Source organism: Chelonoidis abingdonii, chromosome 7, assembly GCF_003597395.2.
Source record: "Chelonoidis abingdonii isolate Lonesome George chromosome 7, CheloAbing_2.0, whole genome shotgun sequence".
Classification (NCBI taxonomy): Eukaryota; Metazoa; Chordata; order Testudines; family Testudinidae; genus Chelonoidis; species Chelonoidis abingdonii.
The window spans coordinates 36,283,598-36,304,562 of NC_133775.1; the positions used below are offsets into that span (position 1 = coordinate 36,283,598).

A 20,965-nucleotide genomic window follows, 5' to 3' on the forward strand; every position below is an offset into this window, starting at 1 on the left:
CTGCATATGTATGCAAGATATCACTGAGGCGAAGATCTTAGAAGGATTCAAAGAAATTTACACTTTTATATGGATATTGAGGATGCCCACAATTACATCAGATAGGATAAATATATCACATGCTTCAGGACATAAATACTAAATCACAGGGGTTAAGAAAAATGGCAGCTAGGCAGATCATTCCAAATGTGATTTGTTGCATCTTCCTTTTGGAGGTAGGATACTGGACTAGACAAACCACTGTTATGATCCAGTATGATAATGTATGTTCTTACATTCTGTTCATATGCAGTTACATGCACACTGCCAGTTATCTTGATAACGAAAATGGTTGTTCTAACAATCATAAAGTGACTGTGTGTATGTATTGTATCAAAATAAGATTTTTTTTTTATAGTAGATGGATATAATAGGTAGGAAGCTAAATCCCTGGAGAGTTAATTTCTTTAGCTGCCTACATATAATTTATAGGGGGAAGGGCTCGCTCAGTGGTTTGAGCACTGGCCTGCTAAGCCCAGGGTTGTGAGTTCAGCCCTTAAGGGGGGCCATTTAGGGAAGTGGGGTAGAAATCTATCTGCAGATTGGTCCTGCTTTGAGCACAGGGTTAGACTAGATGAGCTCCTGAGGTCAAACCCTGATATTCTATGTATAAATTAACTGGATTTAAGTTGGGCAAAAACCAATTAACTGCTGCCTTTGCCATTCCCAGCAAACGCTACCCTTAATTTAGGCCAGGCACCTCACTCCAGTCTTTTTTCACATCTCCTGGAGCTCCATACTATTATATTCTCCTCTTGACTTGAGATTACTTAAAGGCTCCCCATTCTTGCTTTCAGGCCTCAAGTATTGTCTCACAAGTACCCAGACAACTGTTTTGCCACCTCTCCATCCCCATCTTCTCCCACACCTCCTCACATCTCCATCTTTCTAAGATTAATTATGGTTTTGAGATCTACAGCTTCTCCAAAACCTGTATCTAGTAGAGGTCTGATTAGAAATGTTGCAAAAGTGAACTGACAGTGTAAGAGCAGATGAACATTTTCCAGACTGCCCAGGAATGTGGAGAGCCTGCCAAAGGAGTAGCTGTAGTTCAAAGCAAATAAAGCACATTAAGGTTGGGGAAGAACATGAGGAGAGAGACAGGGAAATGAAGTTGACTTCAGGAGACTGTACTGACACTTCAAATAGTGAGGTGGTGGAAATTTTTAAAACATGAGCATCTGAGGATTCCTTCTTATGATTAAACCCCACCTGGATAGGGAGATTTACACACAGTAATATTTACTGGTGGATGAAAAGACTCCTCCCTGCCTCCACAAATCCCCAGGATCAAATTGAATCCAAGGAATATGGCATCTAGTAGAATGCCATATGGTCAGGTGATTATAGGCTAGAACAACTCCAAACCTGGCAGCACAACTGCTTGGGCAGCTTCTAAAGTGCCAGAAATACTAATTTTTGGAAAAGTAAAAGTAAAAAATCAAGTGTATCAATGGTACCATCTTATGCCAGCTTCTTCAACTACACTACCCTACACTACACTGAACTTAAAAATTGCATTATTGCACATTGTGTGGTTGCCATTAAAAAGACCAAAATTGAATTTATTTATTGAAATTGTCTGTTTAGGATGCTCATCTGAGATTCTACATCTTGATTACGCTGTACTTCCAGTGGCAGTTTAGGTTTAACTGCAATACAAAATAATTTAAGTTGTCCTTAACTTGAGTGTATACATTGATCATGTTCAGACTACATAAATGCCACCTAGTGTGCGCAAGAACAAGCAGATACATACATATGGATACTGTTTAAAGCTAGTGAGCATGAGGAAAAAGGAAGAGAGATCCAAGAGTAGGGATTCTGCTGCCTTAGGTGAACATCATCAGTGCCTATTAGTCCACAGTTACCCATGCAATCAGTTACTGAACATTTTGAATGATCTGTGTGCCTATTTTGGGCTTTGTCCAAAGTCCATTGAAGCCAATGGGAATCAGAGGACATTTAATCAGGCACTTTGCCTATATTGTAGAGCCAGATATTATTTAACATTTTGTAGCATGATAGTGCCAAATGGGAGCAATCTGGTTGGACCCTATAGTGTTGTACAAACAAATAATGACAGTTCGTGCCCCCAGAGTTTACAAATCTCTGAAGTTCTTGATAAATGTACATGACCATTAGATGGATATGTCCATACAATGAAATTGTCTGTGTAACTGATCAAATAAAAAGGCATCTTTCCAAGTTGAAGTGATTGATTTAAAAAAAATACAGGCTCTGATCCTGTTTCCATTTAAGTTTATAGGAATTTTCCTATTGACTTTAATGGAAGGTGATTCCATTTGCAATCTTTAACCTGATAACTACAATAATTTTTATAAAGAATTCATGAAATGATTTGCTCAGAGGAAGCTACCTTTTATTTTACTCATTAATCTCTCTGACCCCACAAATGTTCTGAGTTGCTTTGAATTTTCTTTAATTTTATACCACAAATTGTTTACTAGGAGAAATTATGAAAGCACTCCAATGCTTCAAGGGTTTTATTTCTCCAACTAGTGTGATTTTTAAATCTGAACTATGCAACATTACCTAAACTGGTAGATGGCATTCTTGGGTATTAGTTTTTATTTATTAAATGGGTCCTCTTCTACCTGTTTACTAAATAATTGGTCTCCTTTTAGAAGTTACTAGGGATTAAGGCATGATGTGGAAAACCTAATTGCCCAGAAGTGCTATTTGGACAAGTGTCCTATTTCCCTGTTCAGCAGCAGGAAGTCTCGAGGAAGGTGTTAATATCAGCACTGAGCTGTTGGATTGGGACTGGGAAAAGTGAAAAAGGAGGAGCTAAATGGAATTAGGATAAATGAATGATTCAATTCAATGAGATTTTCTTGTCATGATAAACTAGCCAAGTGTAGCCAGAGTGTAAGAAATCTTTCTTGTAGTTCTTTGTATTTGAGATATGAACATAAAAAGTGTTTATATCTCAATCTCTCCTCTACCACATTTGGGTGCCCAGTTCTTCTTCTTTGGGATTAGACTACTTTGTGCCTTCCAAATATCCACCTCTAATTCACGGTTTAGATCCCATATTTGGTGAGAATTTGCCCTAGTTTACCACATTTCACTGTGGTGAGATAGTCTGCTAGATAGTTAAGATCATTTACCAGTAACTAAAAGTGGAAAAATTTAATCATGGTACAAAACTACTTATTGAAGTGATAGTCAACAGCTGTTGTTTTATTATTTAACTCTAGTCTCCCCAGATAAACAGTTATCTACACCCATTATGTTAAATGCATAGATGCAGAAGTTCCAGTTTGCTCGCAAGAAGCTCTTATTACTAGGATTGCTCTGCCTCTGTGAAATGCAACATAAGGAGAGGAGAGCCAAATGTTTGCTTTCTTGTTTAACAGTGCTTACACAGCTTCTAAATATGAATGTAATCAAAGCAGCTGGCAGTACTCTGCAGCTTGCACTCACAAAATTCTGGGCACATTTGATCTATAACCCTCTGAGTGAAAGATTCTACAGAGGCAAATGTAAATTTTTTCAGCAAAGTGTCTTTAGAAATCCATGTAGAAAGTTAAATTTATTACTGGGCTTGCTGATGGATCCACTGACAGGTCAGTAACTGAGTGAGAGTCAGTAGTATACATCCAATTTCTGTATGAAGGGAAACCTTATGCTCTCTTTGCTGACATAATATACTTGGAATTTGAAACAGCTGATGGCAGTGCATAAAGAGTAAACACTGATTTGGGATAACTGCAGAAAAGCTCAAATCAAAACTGGCCTGTCTGCCTGATTTAAGATGGTACAGCAGTAAATATAAGCTGTTTTAGTAGTATGCAGCCAAAGATAGACAAGACACTTCTCAAGGTGGCATTTGTGAATTACACAAACCACGACCTTGAGTTTGCTTATTTCCATCTCAAAATAAACTCAACCATTTTTAAGACAGAGATAATCTATTTTGAATGATGTTTTCAATTTTTTTGGCAACTTCAAGCCCTTGCTGATACTTCTGAGGTGGCTAAGAGCCAGGTATTCATAATATACTCTGGGCTTGTTTTTCAGGACTGAAGGCAATGATCAAAATTATCATTTGGCTGTTGCCCATGTGGGGATTTATAGAAATTGACTCAGAGCTGACATAGCATGAACAATAGGCATTCTTAAGGAGATCAAGAGAAGCAAATTTGTGGGCACACTGTTTGTTGTTTATAAGATGGGCCTAATCACCATTATGACTGAAATCTCCCTCTCACATTTTAAAGAGAAGATCTGTTTGAGGTTTTGCAAAAGCTAGAAAGTGCTATACTGGAATTCAGTAATGAAAGACAGACTTGACCCTTATATCTAAAATACACTTAAGGAAAGCAAATTTCTAGGGTTAACTATTTCTGTATCTTTAGAGGTAAAGCTGCAGAAAAATCAGATACGTATGCTTAAAGCCGCCATTGAAATTATGGATGTCAGATTTACCAAGCAACAGTAGCAAGCATTCACATGATTTCAGTGGTTTAACTCCACATGGGTCTGATGAGGGGGAACTGATCTATTAGGATTGCTAGAGCACTTCATACAGATATTGACTGAGGAGGAAAAGGAGAGTGCCGTGGTTTAAAATTTCATTTTAAATACCATGAACTTCACAACAAATGACAATGCATTTGCCTGTCTAACAAAGCTTTCGGGGGGAGATTTTCAAAGGCACAAATGGGAGTAAGGCACCTAACTGTCCTTTGTGCCTTTAAAAATCTCCCCTTAACCACCAGGACACCTGAGATTTGGGGTCTATTGCTGTTACAGGAAATTTTGTCCTTCAGTGGCAGAACATGGGTTTGCTACAATTAATTTAAGTCAAGCCTATTCTCAAATATGTAGCAAGGCACACTCCAAGACTTGATGCAGATAGTAAAGCCAAAGTAATAGCTTTCTAGTCCCATTCGTCTGTTCTCTGCTGGTATTGAGTGACTTAGAAACAGACAGATTTATAGTAAATAAGGATGCTTACAGAATTGGCGAGGACCATGAAGGTCTGATTCTCTTGTTTCAAAGCCTGTGGAGTGGAGTATTTTAGGTTAGCACCCTTTGCTTATCCTACGGGATTAGAGCTTTTATTAATTTTTTTAATAAAAGGGGTATCAAGTACAAGTTTTTAAAAGAACATCATCAACTTAAAAATCACACTTCTGTCTCAAATTTGTAATACCCAAGATTTCTATAACTACGGTTAGAGGGGAAATCATTTTTCAGTTTCTTTACTTTGTTTACTCGACAGCACTTTTTGTACAGATAGTTTAATTGTTTTAATGATAGTCTGTTTTCACCTTGGTGTATTTGTAACTTTTCCTCACAGCAAAAAAGATGAGACTTTTTCTTTTATATATATTTTTAAAAGTGATTAAAATGCCAACAATTGGTAAGGGAAATGGTAGGTATACCACCTGACACTCCTTCTAACTCAATTTTTCAAACTGCCCACATTTCAGATTGTGGCAGTGTTCTTTTAATGAGATAGGTTAGTACTGGAACTTGATCTTCTTATAAACAAACTACTTTTAATTTTAAAAGGTTTATTGGACAGTTATTCCTACCAAAAATAGATGATTTTGAAATATATTTGTAATTTGAATGTGTAAAGCATGTTTCTTGACTTTCTCCTGTTACATCTAGCAGTATATTGACCATTTTCCTTGGTAAGTCATTGGTGGGCAGTCTTATAGTCTCATTAGTTTTGAATCCCTCTCTTCCTGCTCCATTTACTTGTATATCTAGGTGTGTGGAGGGATAGCTCAGTGGTTTGAGCATTGGCCTGCTAAACACAAAGTTGTGAGCTCAATCCTTGAGGGGGCCACTTAGGGATCTAGGGCAAAAACAGTACTTGGTCCTGCTAGTGAAGGCAGGGGGCTGGACTCAATGACTTTTCAGGGTCCCTTCCAGCTCTATGAGATAGGTATAGCTCCATATACAGGAATAAAATTGCGGTTGGGGGGGGAAGAGATGGTAGTAGTCTTTCAAGCTCTAGCTTCAAAATTAAGCACCTATGTGAGACACCAAATTGCAGTGCTACTCACAGTTGCTTGTAATCATGCTTCCTTTGTGAACTCCACTGTGCTTGATGAGCTTGGGTCACCCCTTGGTGAAACTTGAATATGTCTACAGGATATAGTGGCTCCCTCAGTTCACCTACTTCATGTATGTATGTCACAATTTGCTTGTGACACCAAATTGAGGTATCTCTTGCAGTAAATTGTGCCAGATCTGTAATCCTCCAGCTCCTTTCTTACATGAGCAAGAAAACAGTTAATAATGTTGACATTTAAATGATCATCTCAGGAATCTGAGGCAATGTCTATATTAAGAGTGCTTTCCTGAAGTAGGAATACTATGCTGTACCAGCAAAGCACTCTTACAGTAGGCGCAACTATACAGGCAAAGCTGCAGTTTGTACTGGAGTAGTAAAACTGCTCCCTACAAACAAAACCAACTGTACTGCTAAAAGCAAATTTTATTGGTATAACTGCACCTGCACTAGGGGCTTCTGCTGTCATGGCTATATGTCAGTCAGGGATCACACCTCTTCACTTGCCTTGACCAATATAACTATGCCAACAGAAGTTACTCCTGGGAGAATTCTGTGCCAAAAAATTAAAATTTCTGTGCACAATATTTTAAAATTCTGCATATTTTGGCAAAATAACACAATATAATCATGCCAGTTTCAATTATTTTGGTAATTTATTTCAAAATACCTGTCAACAACTATATCTGTAACAATACAGACAACAAAAAAGATTCAGGAAATGTTTTTTGACAAATAGATTCCTTACTAGGTATATTAATACAGAACTCTGAGTACTAATTCATTTAAACTACAATACAGAAACATATTTCCCACACCCCTCAGAAGCAGCGTAAATGTTGGGGAGTCAGGGGTATGGAGGAGCTGAGGGAAAGAGAAGGAATTTCTGGGAAGAAGCCTGGGAGTGAAAGTGAGGGTTGTTGGGAGAAATATGAACAGGCTTTTTTCTTTTTTGGGGGGTGGGGGGGATTGTTAAGGTGTTGGGGAGCTCCTCTGCCCATGCAGACCCTGGCTGATCCCTAGCTTTTCCCATTTAGTCAGGCACATCTGGCCCTGTCCCCATGTCTCCCTTCCTCCCTGCCCCCCCATCTCCATGTGTCCCTGCAACCCCCCACTCAGCTACTCCCCAGCCCCATATGGCTCTGCCCCCACACACCAACTCCCATTCAGTCCCCGCTCCAGTCTGTTTCTCCCACTAGCCCTTCTGAATCCCAGGCCATGTGACCTCCCAGCAGCCCCTTGTGCTCTGTGCTGTATCCTGCCCCCAATATCCTGTGCCTCCTTAGCTGGCCCCACGGACAGTGCACGGTGAGAAATGCAGCTTCTGCTCTCTCCCTATCGGCTGCTGACTGCTATGGCCTGTGAGTGGTAAGCTTCTGTTCCGGTGCCACAGCAGCCTCTCATGAGCAAAAGGCATAACTGCAGAACCTCTCTGGCAGAATGTATTTTCTGCAGAGAAAAAAAAATTGCAGGGCACATGAGTTGTGAGTGTGCACAGTGGTGCAGAATTCCCCAAGAGTAAGAAGCCTGTAGATGTAGCTTGAGTGAACATCTCATTGAGATGAATGTGGTGTGCATGTCTTTCTGAGTTATTGTTCCAGGCTCTCTGTAGGCTCTAGTAGACATCTCTGTACTAGTTACAGAGTTCAGATTTTTTCTTTTTTCTTTGCAGTCATAACAGTGAAAGCCTTAATCTATTTTTTTAAATTGAATACAGAGATTCTGGAGAAATAGGTAATAGCCTGAATACTGACTGAATCTGAGCCCTGACATACATAATCACATTAGCAGATGTTTTGGCAAATTTCAAAGCAATTGGTGAGGCATCAACCCCTATATGAATCATAATAAAGTCACCCACTACACTAGGTCAGAGAGCCTATCCCAAAATTGAGAGATTTGGTATCAAGGAAGAGGCTTTCCTGAGTGCCTCTGAGACAACATCCATGCTTCCTCTTTATAGTACTACTAGATAAGAAATACTTATATTTCTGTTTTGGCATACACAATGAAGTAGGTCATGACTGATCCATATTTTTCCTCAAAACAAATGTATTCAAGTGGGTGGCCTTAACTGAGGATGAAAGTTGCCTCCTAAATGAGAGGACTCTGGTCACTCCTGTTGACTGCTGGTAAGGCTAGAACCAGAATATTCTATAGCTATTTTTGGTGTATTCTGTTACTAGTCACATTTAACCATATAGGGTAAAATGCATCATCTAGTTGCATTCTCTTTACTGCTTTAAACTAAAACTTTTTCACCAGCAGGAAAGTGATTGGGATAGTTTTCTTCTTCCATAGACAAATATTTTGGCACTGAATATGCAAAGTGCTCAATACGCCACTCCCACATTGTCCTCTCATTTCTTTTTAAACTCCCCCTCAAAAAATATCCCCCCAAACTGGCAGGTGTGTTGATTTCAGCACAAGATTTTGTGGCTTGTGTACTTGGATTTTTTCTGTAACTTTTATAACTACTACTACATTGTTAAATAGGGATCTCTCTTCCGTATAAATGTAAGCAGAGTCAGGATGATCTGTACCCTGACATCTGGTGGTGAAGTATGGGAAGTGTGGAAAGAATGTCTGGAATGCGAAATCTCAAATATTTGACCCTGACATCTGGTGGTGAAGTATGGGAAGTGTGGAAAGAATGTCTGGAATGCGAAATCTCAAATATTTGCATAGGCACGCCTGCCCCATCCCAGACTGTCGAGCTGTGGGACTGCTTTGTGACAGAAATGACTCAACGTCAGTTGGGTGGTACTTGCTAGACAAGGGACATGGGTTCCAAAACCCTGTGAATGGAGAGAGGTTAGGGACAGGTATTTGTGCCTGGTGGTGCAGGCTCCTTGTGGAGCTAGAAGCACCAGTTGCACCCCCTCCTCTCTCCACTGTGGAATGTCAGAGTTGATTTTTTATTCCCTTAAGACTCTAGATACAGGTTGCTGAGCTGAACTCACTTTGGGCTAATGGTGCACTACCAGTGGGCTCCCCTACTATGTGCTGAGATCACTAAGAGCTGAAATCACAAAAGAGCTGAAATTACTGAGCTGGGAGCACTGAGTACTGTGCTAACTAGTGGGGGAGCCTGAAGCTATACTGTGGAACAGAGCAGCTGGCGGAGTGGAGCAGTTTATGGGGATGGCTGGAGCGGACCACAGGACAGCTGGTGGAGTGGAGCGGCTGGCAGAGCGGAGTAGCTGTGGGGCGTGTGGAGCAGCCCACAGAGCGAGCGGAGCCGAGCAGTTTGCAGGGACAACTGGAGCAGCTCACGAGGCAGCTGGTGGAGCGGAGCAGTTTGTGAGGACGGCCGGAGGAGCAGAGTGGAGCAGCTGGTAAGGCGGAGCAGTTCGTGGAGAAGGCGGAAGCAGAACCCACGGAGAGGCAGGGCAGTTGGCCCTGGACCACGTAAGGTGCCCCTTTCACCCAGGCTGGGGGGAGGGACCTCTACAGATAGACTCTTGAATTCTGGGGTGGCATTGACCAGAGACTTTTGGGTTGTTGGACTTTGGAGTGATTGGACTTAAGACCCTAAGGGGAAAAGGACATTGCCAAATGTACTTGGGGGGGTGGTTATGGTTTGTGTTATAACTCTGTTTGTGGTGTTTCTCCAATGGGATGCCGCATTGTTTCCTTCCTTTATTAAAAAGATTTCGCTACACTCAGACTCCGTGCTTGCGAGAGGGGAAGTATTGCCTCCTAGAGGCGCCCAGGAGGGTATGGTATGTAAGTGTCCCAGGTCACTGGGTGGGGGCTCGAGCCGGTTATGCCTTGTGTTATTGAAATGGAACCCCTGGATACTGAACCTGGCCCTTGTTGCTGCCAACTCAGAGGGGCAGAAGGGTTACATAAACATAAGGTAAATATTCTCTCTCAGTTCTCAACCTGAAACTTCCTCTGAAATGTAGTAAAATAGCAGTGTACCCACAACCAATAGCAATGTAATGTGTTTTGATTTCCTAGTGATAATTTAACTATGTTCAGTTACACTTTACATGTTACTCTATCATAGTAGTGACCTAATTATTAAATTAAGAAATAGTAGTTGACCTAGAGAATTCATCATAACAATTTTTCATGCTACATGCTTAGGTGCAAGGGGAAGAATTGGTTCCTTATTGTAAAACTCTGCGTCAACCTCTCCTGCTTCGATCTGCATTGCAGCATTAAATAGGCTGCCCACTTCCACTTGTCTGCGAGAACGGAATAGAGCTGAGGAAGCAGTTACATAAATGAGCGGTTTCTTCGGCTATTTTAGGTTCTAGGGGCTGGTCAGGGCTTTCTAAACCCACGAATAGTACTGTCATTTTCCAGACTGAAAACAAAAGCAAAGACTAGCGGGGCAGGAGATCCAGCTGTGCAGTAAACACAAATTTAAAAAAGTGCAGAGGGGAATTAAGAGATCACTCAGGTCAGGCCTCGGGGATTCGCAGCTGAAGGAAGTAACTGGGCAGCCCCTTTAATAGGAGGCGTTACCGTTTCTAACCGCCCTGCGGCTCTTAGCGGGCTGGCCACAGCCTGACACCACTTGGGAATAAAGGGAGGTGTTTACATGACACTCCTTTTTAAGGGACCAATGCTCAAAGCAAGTACGTCCCCGCCAGCTGCTGGGTCTCCCAGGGCCGCTCAGCAGCACACCCGAAGAGAGGGGACGAGGCACTCCACAGGGACACCTACTACTCCATAGACCCCGGCCGGCCCGCCCCTTCTCTACCACCCCCTTGTCTTGTTTGGCGCACGCGCAGATTGAGCGGCGCATGACGGCTCGCGCGAGAAGCCGCGGCGCGTGTTGGGCTCTGCTTGCCGCGGCGAGGGCTGCCGGTCGCTGCCGGCCGGGTGTGTTGGATGCTGAGGTACCGGGGCTGGGCGGGCGCGTGGGCCGTTCTCCGGGGCCAGGCGCGGGCCAGGCGGTGCGGGCGCCAGGTAGGAGGCGGCCCTGACCTTGCCATGGTGCCGCTAGGAGGAGCGGAGGCCGCTGGGCTCGGGGGGGCGGGCATCCCTGTGTTCTTGCCGCCGACCCGAGCGGGCTTGGGGCTCTGGGCACTCCTACTCCGCGGGCCCCCTCGCCGCTCCGCCAGGGCACCGCCCGCAGGAGACCCGCTCTGTGACCTCTGCCTCTCGGGCTCCCTGAGCCGCGCTTGTGTTGGGGTTCGGGGCTGTCTGCGCTGCGCCGCGCCCCCGGGGAGCCGGGGCTCTCGCCTCCCGCACGGCACTGCGAGGGGCGCCCCTCTCCGGAGCAGCTTAGGGCCCCACTCAGACCTGCGCTCTCGCCTGTTCAGACTAGGCCTTGGGTCACGGCTGGATGTGTACGGCCCCATCACCGTAGTATCCAGGCACCTGCTGGAGACCCGCACACTCGTTCTCCTACCAACCCAAGGAGGTAGAGAATTATCTTCCCCATTTTACAGCTGGGGACCGAAATGCAGAAAAATCAAGTAACTTGTCCAAAGTCTGGCAGAATTAGGAGTTGAATGCAGATCTCCCAAGTCCATGTACAGTGCTTTAATCTCAAGACTGTTCTTCTTTTCAAATTAGGCTATAGTCCTGTGAAGGTAGAATTTAACCTTACACACAGAATTAAACAAGCAGTTTTGTTGCGATAGGAAATAGCATAAAATTCTGTTCATGCTCTGTTACAAGTATTAATTAGTTCATTCAGGTCTAAAAAGAGCAGCAAAAGGAATTATTTTTATCACCAGATTCGGTGCATGTGGCAGTATACACAGAGGAAAGGGATAGCTTGCCTAAGGAGGTGCTATTTTTAAAGATACTTTTCAGAGTAGACCCAGGCTTACTGGAGGTCACATGGTAATTTGGGGCAGAACCGGACTATAACCTAAGCAGCTTAACTCATAAAAATAAAATAGTTCTGATTTTTTTATTTTTTTTTGAAGACTGAGGGACTTGGAATAACATTTTACTTTGTTCTGATATAGCTCTGTAGATATATTCTTGGACATCTGCTAAAAAGCCAGTTATTTTGCTGGTGTTCATGAATTCATCATTAATTGTAAATGCTGAATGTTTAAGTATTTATATATGCTGACCATCCTATGTCTGTTTTTTACTTTATTTTTAGTGACTTGTTGTGGAAAATGAATTCATGGTTATGTTTTAGTAAGAATTGCCTATGATCGTCTTTTTTAGATGTACAATTTTTTCTCTTCAAATCTGATCTAAAATTAGAAGTTGTGATGGGTTTGTCTGCTTCATCTCCATCGGTTGCCGTTCAGTCAGCAAATGTATCTATACACCCTCAGACTGCATCTCCACCTTCAGAATGTCCCATGCATCAGGAAAAAATGGAAGGTAACTACCTACCAAAATGGAGTGAAACAAAATCTGAACCTCAGAAAAGTGCTTTGAAAGATATTTGGCAAGGAAGGAAAGCTGTTTATCAGCAATGGAGTATTAGTATGACAAGTGTCTTCCTTCACAAAAATGCAGCTTGCAAGTAGTTGTATTTTTAAAGGTGAAGGGGTGTGAGTTTCTTACCAAACTGTTTTATCAGCTAAAGGGATAGGTCAGGATTCAGTCTCCTATAACAGTGACTGATGTGTCAGACATCCAAACTTGTATTTCTTACATTGCTGCTGTTGTTGTTGTTGTCTTCAACTACAGAACTCTGAACTGAGGTCTTGGAAGATAAGAGCTGATTCCCAAATGCATTCTTAAAATGTGTAGGCGTATAGTCTAAGTCTAGCTAGTCTCAGTAACCTGAGATCTTTTAAACTGTAAATGCCAAAAGGTTCTTTAATTTTAAAGTTTGGGGTTCCATAGTTAGTCATTAGAATGTTCTGCATGTTATAACATTAAAGGACATGCAGAAGACTGGGTTCAAACAGCAATGTTTACATAGCTGTGTTGCATACCCTGTAGTCTTATGTATATGCTGTTGCACAGACTGTTAGACTACCATTTAATCAGAAAAATGAAGCAGAAAATACAGTATGTTGCAAAGTAGCAGAGTTGATTTTCTTTTTTTTTCCCCAAACCTTAGCATTTGCATTTCTTGACTGTTGGTAACTAACGATGAATCTTAAGTTGCACAGTTTTTAGAATTCTTAAAGGTAATTAAAAATCTTTAATGTGGTCTTGGCATTTAAGATGCCTCAAATGCTGTGGGATGTAGAAATATATGTTCTTGAAGTGTGTGCCTTCTCTGAAATGACTGTAAATATAACATTGTAAAATTCTGTCTACTTTGCTATAACTTCCAGGGCAAATTTGACACCCTTAAGAGAACTTGAATGGCTACGAAGTTTGGGGGAAAACATCCCAATAAATTTCATGTGTGAGCAGAAACAAGCATGGAAACATCAGTCCCAAATAAAGTGGTTTTGAAAGATTTGAATATGGGGAAATGAAATAGAAACTCTTCTGGAACTTGAATTGTATAGGTCCCTACTAGGCACTTGCAATAATTGTGGGAGTACTGTTTTTAAGGAAAGTTCATCACATAATTTACAGATTCTCCATGAAGTTAATGACCTGCTCTGTTACATCTAGTGATCACAAATTAGTGTTTTAACTCTTCTTTATTGTCTGTTTTTTTTCATCATTCCCTCCTTAGGCCCAGATCCTGCAATCTCATCTGCACAGGCAGACCTGTAGAGAGTCTGAACTAAGTCAGTGGGGCTCCACATAGGGTCTGGGATTTCAGGAACAGGGTTTTTGTTGTATATGGATGTAAAAAAAATAAGGTTAATTATTTTCAAGTTGCTTGGTGTCAGTATTTAAGAGACTTTGATGTGTTGCTTATCAGATGAAATCTGTAGATATCATTCTCTTAGGAATTGTCAGATTACTTTTGCAAAAGCTGCAAAATTTGTTATTGGCAATTTAAATTCAAGAGGCATGTTAAAACTACAAGCATGGGAATGGAAAAAATACCAATTCTTTGAGTGACAAGAGTTCTTGTCTAATTGAAACTGTCAATATTATGTTGCTGTCCCTTAAAAAATAAGAAATAATATCCTCTTGTTAAGAGGAGGTTGGAACCATTGCTCAGCTGTAAAGAGCAAAACGGGGGGCGGGGGGGAGGGTTTGGTTTGTATTTACATTGTGGTTTGCTGAGCTCTAAGAGAATTGACTTGAACACCATGTTCTTCCCTTTCTAAGTCTCATTACATTTGATTATGAATTGTATTTTTGTATTAATGCATGGTTTAATGTTATCTTTATTTCAGGTTGTCCAATGAACACGAAATCTCCTGAACAAGGTGCTGAGAACCAAAATAATGTTCCTGCACACCAAGAACGAGCATATGAATATCTGGAGTGTCCTATGAAATCTAGTACATCTCAAATGAAAGATGACGTAGATCCTAGAAATATGGTAATTTTTATGTAGTCTGCATGTATTCTTAAGACCGATTCCCTTCTAAAATGAATATGTAAACGAGATCTCAGTAGTAGCACTGGAACAGAGAAAAGAACTATTGATGTTAAAGCTGTTCTGTCTTTAATACTGAATTTCTTGGACATATATTTGTGTTGCGAATACACGTGAAGAGAAACTGCTGAATAGTAAGGCCTAAAATTTGATCTACTTTTAAAATCATTCCACTTGGGTAAGGAATGCCCTCACAATTGTAAATGTCTGCTTAACAACAAAGACAAGATGGCCCATAGAGCCACTGCTATATGTGTGTTAAGGGTTCGTTTAATATTTCCAAGGCTGACAGGGATGTGAGCACTGTGGTGTGTTGAATGATGAGCTCTAACTGATGGAATTGCTCAGGTGGATCTTTTCCAGGGCCTCAGCAAGATTCTCTCTGTTTAAAGTAAAACTGTGATGTAGAGTTTTGGGTTTAAAGAGGAGAAAAAGGACATATGGCAGTCTTAGGCATGGCTGAGGAGTACCAACTTTAGAAGAGAGAGTTATTTCTTCAGAGGGCCATGCTTTTTGATGTCTGTAGCAATTGTGTAGTTATAATGTCAGTGTTTTGTAAAAAATACTGTGATATATCAAAACGCTTTTGGCTCTGAGATTGTTAAAGTAATCATTTGTGTTTAGATGCCGCCACCTAATCAAATGCCATCCCCGAATCAACCATTTCCATTATCAACTATCAGAGAAGAGTCTTCTATTCCTAGAGCGCATTCAGAACAAAAATGGGTTTATCCGTCAGAGCAAATGTTTTGGAATGCTATGCTAAGGAAAGGGTAAGTACTGGGTAAAATCAGTTTAGAATGTGTGCTAGCCTGAAGACTGCAAAATAACTCATGTGTTGATATTGTAGGCATTTAATTAAGGGGTTGATGGGCTCCAGGTAGTAATCAGTCTGCTTGTTCAGAGAAGTCTGTATCCTTTTAAAAAGTTTTCCAAGGAGTAAAATTGGTCTTAAAAACTTGGTCACTATGGATTTTTTTTTAATTTTTTTTAAGCTAGAGTTCCACCATTGTGAACATTAGATCAGGTCCATTGGTGTTAGCAACATGGAACCCCTCATGTAGACAAGACTTCTGTGTCTGTCCATATCATAAAACCAGTTAGACATTCACTAAACAGGTTAAGATAAAATGATGTTAAGTGTTGGTGGCTGCAGGAGCTTTGCTTATAACTATAGATTGCCTAGTGTTGACTAGTATAGAAATTAAAATGGTTTTAGCAGTAGTGCGATTTCTGTGTGTGGTTTTAAAAAAAGGTGTAGACAAGGCCTGAATGAAGGCTCTTAGCCTAAAAAACGCTTTAGATCAGTAATGGGAGAGTGAGACACAACTCATCTTTTTTCATACAACTAATACATGTTTAAAGTATGTTCTTGTTGAAACTCATATTTAAACTTATCTTTTTGAAGGTCCAATTGATGATAAAATACAGTAGTTATTTATAGCACTATATATTCAAAGTAGTAAAACTTTAGTCCATTTATTATAATCCATCTTAACACTAAGGCCCTGATTCTGCAAACCTGTATGCAGATGTTTAACTTTACACACATTCTTAAATGTAAGATCATGTATGTATGTGCTGGATTAGGGAATAAGAGTTATTTGTACATGACTCTTGCATAATTTTTTTCTTTATCTAATACATTTATCTATCGAAAATGAATTTGGGTTGCATCCTACACTAAATTTTCTAAGCATTGTGAAATGTAAACTAACTCTAGATAGCTTTATCAACACATTCCAATACCATGACTTAGCTCATGCTGTTTATTTGTGCAAACTGATTAATGTTAGAGAACTATAAATTGTACATACAAGTTAAGTAGTTAAGAGGACTAAGCAGGGGACTGGAATCTAGCAATGCATGACTTCTGACTCTGACAGAGTTGCTCTGTATCCTTGGGGCAGATCTTTTACCACTCAGGGGAGATGGGGAATTTAAGCTCCAATATTTGTGTTTTTAAAAAAATAAAAAAAAATTCCAAAATATTGTTCCTTTCTTAGATGGAGGTGGAAAGATGATGACATAAACCCCAAAGATATGAATAATATTATCAAGATTCACAATCAGAACAATGAGCAGGCTTGGAAAGAGATTTTAAAGTGGGAAGCTCTTCATGCTGCGTAAGTACATTTGAGATAAAAACAGTTCGTGCTACTGTAAGTCTCTTTAAAAGTTGGAATGGTTTCAATTTGTGCAGAAAATGACCTGATACTTGTAATTCTAAGACTTTGAGACTTGTGCGTGTTTTTTTTGTTTGGTTGGGTTTTTTTTGGATGTAGCATCAAAATCCCTTAGTTAGGAACAAAGGTTTAACAAGATCCAGTGACTGAATGTTTGTCAGCATCGTTTTTAATCTGGAAATAAGATGAAAATTTTTAATGGGTTAACTAACAATTGGAACATATTATCAAGGATGGGGTAAATTCTCTATCACCTGGACTTCTCAAATCAAAATGATTTATCTTTCTAAAATATATACTGTAGTTCAGCCATAGGATGGGGGGCTACATGCAGGAATCACTGGTGAAATTCTGTGACCTGTGATATGCAGGAGATGAGACTAGATGATCATAAATGCCTTTCTGGCCTTAAAATCTATTCTATTAAATTATCATATATCTGAGATGCACTTTGTGCAGGATATTGGTGGCGGAGGCTATCTGAAAGCTGGTTACAGATCCCATCATGTGCATCCATATGCTCCAGTCTCTCAGAGTAAGTTAGAATAACCTAGGGGCTGCTTAAACTTGTGCTGGCAATATATGGTCATAAGACTGGGCATACGGGGTCAGACCAATGGTCCATCTAGCCCAGTATCCTGTCTTTTGACGGTGGCCAGTGCTATTGCTTCAGAGAGAATGAACAGAACAGGGAAACTATCATGTGATCCAGTCCCAATATCTGGCAGTCAGAGGCTTAGGGACACCCAGAGCATGGGGTTGTATCCCTGACCATCTTGTCTACTTGCCATTCATGAACCTTTTGTCCATGAAGTTATCTTTATTTATTTTTTGAACCCAGTTATACTTTTATCCTTCAGAACATCCCCTGGCAAGAAGATCGACAAGTTGACCGTGTGTTGTGTGAAAAAATACTTCCTTATGCTTGTTTTTATATCTGCTGCCTATTAATGTAATTGGGCAAGCCCTGGTTTTTGTGCCCTATGAAGAGTAAATAACACTTCTTTATTCACTTTCTCCACTCCATTCATGATTTTATAGACCTCTATCATATTCCCTCCCGCCCCCCAGGGAACCATATGTCATCTGAGAATCAGCAGAGCTCCACCTCACCATCTCCCTCTGACACACCCTCTACACTGGGGTGAGCCACTGCTTGGTGCAAGATCCAACTCTGCCATTTTTTACATCAACTGAGAGCTCCCCTGCTGTGGGTAATGCTTGGCCCACAGTCTCCTTCTGCACTTGAGTGGTCTATTCAGAAAAGAAAATCTAGCCCAGTGTGATCTCATTGGCCAGAAATTATCTCTAGTGTTTTCTTCTGTAACGGGTACTCTTATTGCTGCCCTCCCCGCTGGAGATACCGATTTAGATATGTTAGGTCACACTGTTACTTTCACATTTACTGAGAGCTTACTGCTGACTTTGTAAATCTGTTTTAAAGGAACTGTTTTATTATTTGAATAACTGATTTTTACCACACCTTTTTCTAATAAACAATTTATGTATTAGTAAAACAAGTTCTTAAACTGTACATTATCTGTCTTAAAACTGAAAGTGTCTTTTAATTGCCTAAAATATATTTAGGGAATGTCCATGTGGACCATCGTTGAGCCGGTTTGGAGGTAAAGCTAAGGAATATTCACCCAGAGCCAGAATACGCTCATGGATGGGGTACGTTTGCAGGACCAGAAATTTGTGGGTTTTTTCCTTGTATGTTGGAATGTGATGTAGAAGTAAATTTTTTTTTTAAATGTTTTAGAACTACAGTTTCAACCTATATTTACCAGAAAAGCAGGATTTTTGAACGTTGTCATAAAATAAGCTATGTAATACATATGACTTGTGTCCGTTTCATGAAGTCATCTTGATTTAATAGCTGGTGTTAATTTACTGAATTCTCTTTCCAGATATGAACTTCCTTTTGACAGACATGATTGGATTATTGATCGTTGTGGGAAGGAAGTCAGATATGTTATTGATTATTATGATGGTGGTGAAGTAGATAAGAATTATCAGTTTACCATCTTGGATGTCCGTCCTGCATTTGATTCTCTCTCTGCTGTGTGGGACAGAATGAAAGTAGCTTGGTGGCGTTGGACTTCATAACTATACTGAAACAGTATTTTCTCATATTGAACATGAGCTGCCATTTGAACTTTAAATAAAGATCATAGTAACTGTGCTTATCTTGATTAAACAACATCGTCCTTATCTCTGGCGGAAAACACTATGCAGTTTGTATGAACAGATACTTCATACCATCTATAATTTAAAAGGAAAGAGAAAAGCATGTTCTTTATAGGCTTATTTCAGTGTTCAAGTTCCCTCATAGCTGGAAAATCTTGTGTGTACTTCAGTCAATTAAATCTAAACTACATAAGATTAGTGACTCTCACAAAGTGCCAGGCACAATGGAGCCTGACCCTGATTGAGCCTTTAGGCACTACTACAATATAGATGATGATGGGGGGGAAGTGGGAGTTTTGTAAATGGTTTTTACTTGGTCATTAAAAGTAGTACATGGATACCATGATCGTGGGTGTGGTGTAAAAGTCTAGGTAGATAATTTATTGTTGCAAACTAATTTATATATAGTCCATATCTAAATCTGAGATTATTTCAGTTGGACTAACCTGTTTAAATAAAAAATATGGCATGTGAATATTTTTAAAGATATGTTAAACTGAAACTAAAATAGGAAGAGTTGTGCCATTATTTTCAACAGACTTTTTTCTAAAAGGAAAGCAATTAGTAATTTGAAACAGTGTGATGGTTACTTTTTCTTTTAAAATGCTGCTTCTGTATTGTATTCCAAAAAGCAGGAAATAAAATGGACACTTCAGTGTAATTCAGTTTCATTTTTGAAGTTACAAAAAATCCATAGTGTTCGAGTTAATTGAATATATATTTAAAAGCCCATTGTCTTCAGTGGGTGTTACATGGACACAGAGAAAAACAGAATTAAGTCTTGTATGAAATTTTAATTTTTGTGGCGAGTAACTGCCTCTCAAAGAAAAGATAATTGGACAGTGTTCAGTTTTCACACATTTTGTGGAGTGTATTGTTAAATTAAAATTTCTAGGCAGTGTTTTGCAGATTTGGTAGACAGTAAATTACTGTATGCTGAAATGTGTTGTCATGTAAAAGGTATAAATGTAGAGTATCAGCTGTTAAGCTATTGATTTGACTTGCTGTTCTTGCTATCATAATGTAGATATTTAAAATTACTTATTGCATATGGTGTAGCAATTTGAACAATCTTACATGTGTATAATAAGGGAAATTACTTTGTAATAGTTTTCTAACTTGATATTGCCTGTACATCATACTTCAGAGTTCTGTGGCACTAGGAGCTCAGTGTGAAGCTTAAATTAATCCTCCCTTCCCTCTTATGTCCATTCTTGAGACTGATCCATCCATGCATGTTACTTTGGATTGGTAGGAGTAAATGAATACTCTATTCTACTCCCTCTAGTGGGAAATTTCTCCACTATGTACATAATCCTAATTTTTGGAAGAAGGGCTGTGTATAAGTGGATTTATATAGGGAACTACCTTCAGAGAGCTGCTTTGCAATAAACTGACTTCCACTTCATGAGGAGATAATCTCATATAGCTCCTACTTTGAAGGTTGTAGTGGAGGCCACCTTTGTTGTCCAGAGGAAAAGTTCCCCTTTCAGAGGTTTCCAGAAAGTATTGCATAGCCTAAAGTCTAACATTACTGAGATGCTTTTTCTCTCTGTCCTTATTCAAATTAATCCTGTTCTATAGCCATCTGAATTGAAGCCAGTTTTGAACAATAAATAGTCCACCTGAGATTGATTTACTATTGTGCAAGAAGAGGCAGAGCTACTAGGAAGATAAGTGGACAGCCGATGAAACTCTATATTTGCTAGTGGAAAAGTTACTGATTATCATGTGGATAATCCCTGTATGATGTGTCCTTACACCTTACAAATCAGTTTTGATAATTTGTGATACATACAGTCCTGATGCTTATGTCTCATGCAAAACACAAAAGGTAGCAATATTTAAATCCGTCTTCAAAAAACCCTCACCTACCTCATTGATTGCAGAAACAAAATGGTGTCATGATCATTGAAGTATTCATTCAGTGAAGAACCAGAAGATGTCATACACACCACTACTTGAGTTGTCTTCTTCTATGTTCCATTGACAGTGTATGAATTCAAGTTTATTCTTTGTAATGCCTGCATATTATTACTTAAATGTGATATCTTGTCACATTTGATTCTGTGTTAATAAAGTGAACTTTTTTTA

At 39.9% G+C, this 20,965-nt stretch overlaps 1 protein-coding gene across 3 annotated transcripts in view; it reads left to right on the plus strand.

Annotated features, from left to right (window-relative positions):
* Positions 1–20,965, plus strand: part of HCCS (holocytochrome c synthase) — a 29,698-nt gene extending 8,733 nt beyond the window's left edge. Inside the window, exons 1-7 of one of the 3 annotated variants that reach the window (XM_032769815.2) lie at positions 10,589–10,953; positions 12,248–12,409; positions 14,290–14,438; positions 15,120–15,268; positions 16,502–16,621; positions 18,269–18,355; positions 18,592–20,965. In XM_032769815.2, coding sequence (XP_032625706.1) covers positions 12,295–12,409; positions 14,290–14,438; positions 15,120–15,268; positions 16,502–16,621; positions 18,269–18,355; positions 18,592–18,790 — 819 coding nt within the window. In that variant the 5' untranslated portion in view covers positions 10,589–10,953; positions 12,248–12,294 and the 3' untranslated portion in view covers positions 18,791–20,965. Of the gene's footprint in view, positions 1–10,588; positions 10,954–12,247; positions 12,410–14,289; positions 14,439–15,119; positions 15,269–16,501; positions 16,622–18,268; positions 18,356–18,591 lie in introns of those variants that run through there. The other 2 variants (XM_032769813.2, XM_032769817.1) reach the window with 2 other exon arrangements.